This window comes from Anneissia japonica, unplaced genomic scaffold, assembly GCF_011630105.1.
Source record: "Anneissia japonica isolate Jap-2015-1 unplaced genomic scaffold, ASM1163010v1 scaffold251325_len469956_cov165, whole genome shotgun sequence".
NCBI classification, from domain to species: domain Eukaryota; kingdom Metazoa; phylum Echinodermata; class Crinoidea; order Comatulida; family Comatulidae; genus Anneissia; species Anneissia japonica.
In genome coordinates this window covers 342,817-348,639 of record NW_022730291.1, presented here as the reverse complement: position 1 = coordinate 348,639, position 5,823 = coordinate 342,817, and the positions used below count along the sequence as shown (strand labels likewise).

Here is a 5,823-nt window from a genome sequence, read left to right as displayed (position 1 = left end):
CCTGCTGCCTTCGTCAGCGTAAGAGTGTCTGAAGGAAGAGATGGTAATTTGGCTGTATTAACTAGATATGATAAACTATATATAATCTTAAACTAATGAACTGTGAAGAGAATAGAAAATCTGTAATAACAATGTTATGGATCAATGGTCAGAATCAATGATATAGGCCTAAATGATAAACAGAGGACTATAATCATAAGGCTGTAATAGATATGGCCTATGTGAAGCAGGAAATAGAGCATAATATTAAAATATATATTTTAATAGCAGTACACGAAAACATCACATTTCTGTACTGGTAAAACATTTGCTGCAGATCACTTCGCCTTGTGTGTTGTCTCAGGTGATTTTGAACACATGCTCGTAGCCCTGTCATGTCATCATAATTTGTTGGTGTTAGTCTGTTGAGATCGTGAAATCATCAAATCTTTCAGTACTCCCAGTTCAGATGTGTCATTTAAAGATCTTTACTACAAAGAGTTCTAAAATTTTAAAATTTGTTGTGTTCTTCATAGTATTTTTTAAATTTTTAGGCGTACACACATTTTTGTTGGTTAAAAATAAACAAACAAGCACATATAAAAACCTTTCCTACCGACCTGCCCATTTTTGGGGATTTTTCCAAAATGTGACCAACAAAACTATTTTCTTTTTTTGCCTTTATACTACCACTTACATTCATCAACTTTATAGTGACATTGTTGAAACCAGCAGAGTGCAAGCTAAATATATTTTGTTATAATTCATGTACTTATCAGAATTTTTTGTATTAATTTTGTAATTTTCATCTATATCCTAATTATTATTTCTTTAGGACATGAAATGGATGAATGTGAAGGCTTGCCAAAAACCAAAAGTGGAGAGGTAAATAACCATTTTTTTTTTTTGTAATTAATACAGTACAGTACTAGTAGAATCATTAGTCTGATACAAATATATAAATCTGCTGCTGTAACAAACTGTGTATGCTTCCATTATTGTTACTTTACCACTCCACAGAATACAGAAGCTAACAATGTCCATGTACCACCTTAGTGTTCTCCTAACTTTTCAGCTAACCATTTATTGTGTAGTCTTCATCCCAACATATACCTAGCCCTAGGACTGTCTGAATTATTACTTCTGAATTTTGTTCTTGTTCATACATCACAGAAACCAAATGAAACTATTTTGAGATCAATGTATTTTTATAATTATGTGATGGGTTTAAGCAGTAAATTAAACTTCAACAACTATGTTTGAGCTGTCGTGACAAAATGAGTCTTGTGGTATGAAAAATGAAAAAATTAGTTATTGATATATGATAGATGAATATATAAGCTTTTACTTTGTTGTTTAAATCATGTTCCTAGGTTGAGTAAAACTGGAGTAAGATCATTTTAAAGTTCAGATGTCTAAAAACATACTTAAGAGAAAATTGCCTCTAAAGATATACAACTGATAAATTTTGTGTTCGTCTTCCTATTAATTTTGAAAAAAAGCTTTAAAATGCGTGCCTCGAAAACATGATTAAATTAGGTAATTTAACTCGGAACTTTTGCTACTATGAAATATACATATTAAACCAATTTTTGTCAAAATACGCTTCAGATATATTTTCTTGAATATACTGACGTCCCACAAGACTCATTTTGTCACGACAGCTCACATATTTTCAAAACATAATATATACTTTTTTTCTGACCCAAAAAATATTTTTGTTGTTAAATATATTTATGTATAATCTATCTATTATTATTTCTGACAGCATGATGAACTATCAAAGCCTATTGGTCAAGAAACAGAGTTTATTTTCCTTCGCTTGAACATTCTGAGAGAGGTGAGTTAATGACAGGGAAAAGTCATAAGAACAACTTAATTCTGGATAGTTTTTCTATTGTATAACATATATTTTAGTTGAACTTAAAAACCTTTATCACCATTACACAATTCACCATTAACTTCATCCTGTAGTAAATAGGATGTATGTTTGAAGCTTCACTTACATGTAGCCTCACTGTTCTGAGACAGCATTATCAGTGTAAAGATTTTCATAGTGAAAGTTGTGTAAAGCAGGCTAAACTGTGTCTATTTTGTAAATACATACCTAGATCAACCTACTGTATATTAACCAGGGTGTTTTTTTATTTTTTTGGAATATACCTAAAAAATAAAGCAATCTTCTGACCCATTTATAGATATATATATTATATATAATACAACTATGTTACATAACAGGCCTCAATTTTCCTTCCGCTGTTTGCAAGAATTAAGGCCTCTCATGTAACATTGTTGCATTATGTAGGCCTAGGTTGGACGGTTCAAGTATTTTTGAGCTAAATTCCTAAAACTTGCTAATATAGGTTTATTCAGGTAGACTGCCGAAATTACTTCTAATTTGTGTAATTGTCTTGATTTGTCTCACTGTATTGGATAATTTCATTTGATTTTTTAGGTGTTTTTTTTTTTCAGGCTTTACCGTTGGCGGGAAGTATATATTTAATGGTATATTGAATTATAACATTCTTTACAGTAATTGATGATTTTTTGTATTTATTTTTGTTAATTATTTTACATTTTTAGTACCTTGAAAAGGAGCTTTGGATGACTGGTCTTCCGTTTCCTTTTGATATTGAGAGAGCGATTGATGATTGGGTTTTCATGTGTTTCTTTGTCGGTAACGACTTCTTGCCGCATCTTCCTTCATTATCAATTAGGTGGGTACACGTTATGATCTCCGATGAATTAAGGCATGGCAACTTCAAATAAATATGTGTAAATTTTCTTCTTCTTTTTTATTATTTTTATTTACACAATTGAACATTTATAATACACTGTAAAAATATCTGGATATTTTGAGCATGATTGAATATTGGTTTTCTTCAAGACAGTAATAGATGTTTGTTCTATATGGAATGATACTGATTTATATTAAGTTGAAGTAAAATATGTAGACAAATGATCGAAGTTTTGATATTTGATCATACTAAATAATGGCACTGACCAACCAGTCACAATCAAGAACATGAACACTTAAATTACTAAAAAATAATTTAAATTTAGCTGATCGTAAATGACAAGAGTATTTTTTGTTGTACTTGATTTTCAGTTAACAAATATCCTCAAACATGTCATCACCATGGAATTTTAACTTGAAATGTTACTGTTAGGCTTTTAATCCATAAATACGGTATCTTGACTGTATCTTAAATTCATAGAATGTATGTTGAAACCATAGGCTTAGCCAGCGAGCCGTCTGGCCTACAATTATTTAGGACGGCCACTTTTACCGTGACGGCTTGGACGGCTTGTCCTAATCAGCTTGGAATAGCCTAATGGGGCCTGGTCTACCTTTAGCAAATTCTTTATATTCTTCAAATCTTTCAAATGTTACAATAAACTAAAGCTAAATCATATTTACGTTTGATAAGAACAACTCTTAGTGCCATGCCCACTGGCTTCCAATTTGGACAGCCTATTTCGTTTTTCTGGCTAAACCCCTGGTTGAAGCCATATACTGTATCATGAGACAATTTACTGTAGGCCTATCTTTAGATAACACACTTTTACATCTTGAATTTACAGTATACAAATTCAAGATACAAAACATGTCACCCTTACATTACCCACTTTTACAATCGCAACTGGACAACTGGGTTCGTAGCTTTAGAATGTTCATTTGTATGTATATCGTATCAAATAAATTTTTCTATTCTGGGTCCTCGTTTAAATGACGAGTGAATTCATTGTTGAATCTCTTTCTTTGCTTTTCTAGGGAAGGTGCTATTGATAGACTTATCAGACTGTATAAGAAAGCTGTGTACAAAACAAATGTAAGTTGTTAATAAATTTCGAACTCATTTATTTATTATTTCTCTCTGGATTTTTTTACCACTATCATTCCAATTTTGTATTAACAAGCCATTTTAAAAGGCAATACTATCATCAGCTTTAACTGCTTACGTTAAAAGCTTGCAAATACTTAATATTATATATACTGCTAAATTAATAAATTAAATAAATAAATTGCAAACAAATCCGTCAGTTAAGTTAAATATATTGTATACTATAGTTGTTATAAAATGTTATTTTTGTATAAGATATTTTATGACATGAAAAGTACAAGTTTCTAATTTTTTTTTTTTATCTTGTCACTGATTATAATTGCTTTGAGAATATTTTTTTATTTCAAAGGGGTATCTGACAGAGAATGGAATTGTAAATTTAAGCCGTGTGCAAATGATATTACAGGGTGAGTTAAAAATCATTGAAAATAATACAATTTCATTTAGCTCAACAATATTTAGGATAAAATAATTTTCTGTGTTGAGTTCTGTTGTGGAAATTAAGAAATCTTATAATGATATTGTTAATTTTATTTATTTTTTAAAAGTTTCTTTGATAATGTTTCTGTTTATTTAAATTGTTATATTAGATCTTGGTGAAGCTGAAGATGAAATTTTTAAGAAAAGAAGAGAGAGTGATCTGCGATTTCGGAAAATCAATCAAAACAAAAAGCGAAGAGAGTTGGTTAGTTTTTGCAATTTGTTTTTTTTTATTAATTTTTTAAATATATTTTCTCAATCAGTTATTACTTATGTACCATTATTCTTGTATTATTTTTGATGAATAATTGCCTGGATAAACCATCTTCTGGTTGGTGTATTTTCTGCTGGGATCGTCATTGTGAATATTATGTAATAGGGAGCTTTCCATTGCACATTGACAGTAGGACGTAGAATGTAATGAGGTCACTAAAAGTCATCTGCGCATGCGTGAATGTTAAGGTCACCTCGCCGGGTAGATTCTGGAACGCAATTTGGCCAAATTTATGTATGCAGGGAATGTAGGACGCCAGGTAGGACGGTCACGCATGAGTGATTCCGTTCTAGCATTCTTGGTCAGTTGAATCAAGGAGCATTCTTGATTGCGTCAAGGACATGCTACGCGGTGCAACGATTGCAGTGAAAACGCTTTAGCAACAGTGTAGCGATTGTATGGAAACCAACCTTTTCATAGCAAATAATAAGAATTTTAATAATGTTGTAATGTTCTCTCTATCTATAGGCTGATGCACCGCAGTTTGTACCATCTGGATTTTTAGCCCCAACAGTAAGTACTAACAAAACTCCTTGGTTTTTTTTTTTTGTTATTATTTATTTTTAAAAAAAGAGCCAATGAAACCAATAACAATCTAATAACTTAGTTAGTGACTATCACTTTCACAAGACAAAGTTCTCTAGTTAATGTCTTAATATGAGACTTAAGGAGTGGAATGTTGTGGACATGAGAAACAAATCATGTGACTAAAGACTGCAAGTGACAGTGGCAGAAATATTCTGTTGCGTAGTACAATCTATTTACACAGGACACAGCAACAGCTGTTACGCAAGCACTTTTTGTGGCTTGTTCTGCTGTCTACATGCTCAGAGAAGGATGATCGGAGTGAGTGATTGGTTAGAATATTTTTTGTTGTGCGACAGTTTTTAAGCATTTATCCTGTGCAATTTTTTTCAAAAAATTATGCTAAGCCGCACAACACGTCATTCTGTCACGTCGTCCATCACGTTCAGTGTGAATCACTTTAAAGAACATGATAGGTTCTATTTTTTTTTTACCACTGTCGCGTCCCACTGTCGCACTCTTATGTATATAGGCACATTTAAGAGGAATTGAACTGAGGACCTGCGGATTGGAAGACAAGTACCTTAACCACCAAAATACAGCTTGACTTGATTTAAGTGACGTCAACAATAATATATAAATGTTTTTCTTTGTTAGCCTATTGGGCAAAGAGGTGAAGCACACAGTGCAAAGGACATAAGGAATGCAGTACAAGATGGC

At 31.8% G+C, this 5,823-nt stretch overlaps 1 protein-coding gene across 1 annotated transcript in view; it reads left to right on the top strand.

The window, feature by feature from the left end:
• The window catches only part of LOC117114804 (5'-3' exoribonuclease 2-like), a 73,311-nt gene that overhangs the window by 10,774 nt on the left and 56,714 nt on the right, over positions 1 to 5,823 (top strand). The window contains exons 9-16 of the mRNA XM_033258493.1: positions 815 to 864; positions 1,748 to 1,819; positions 2,563 to 2,696; positions 3,755 to 3,812; positions 4,174 to 4,231; positions 4,415 to 4,509; positions 5,047 to 5,091; positions 5,761 to 5,821. Coding sequence (XP_033114384.1) covers positions 815 to 864; positions 1,748 to 1,819; positions 2,563 to 2,696; positions 3,755 to 3,812; positions 4,174 to 4,231; positions 4,415 to 4,509; positions 5,047 to 5,091; positions 5,761 to 5,821 — 573 coding nt within the window. The remainder of the gene's footprint in view (positions 1 to 814; positions 865 to 1,747; positions 1,820 to 2,562; positions 2,697 to 3,754; positions 3,813 to 4,173; positions 4,232 to 4,414; positions 4,510 to 5,046; positions 5,092 to 5,760; positions 5,822 to 5,823) is intronic.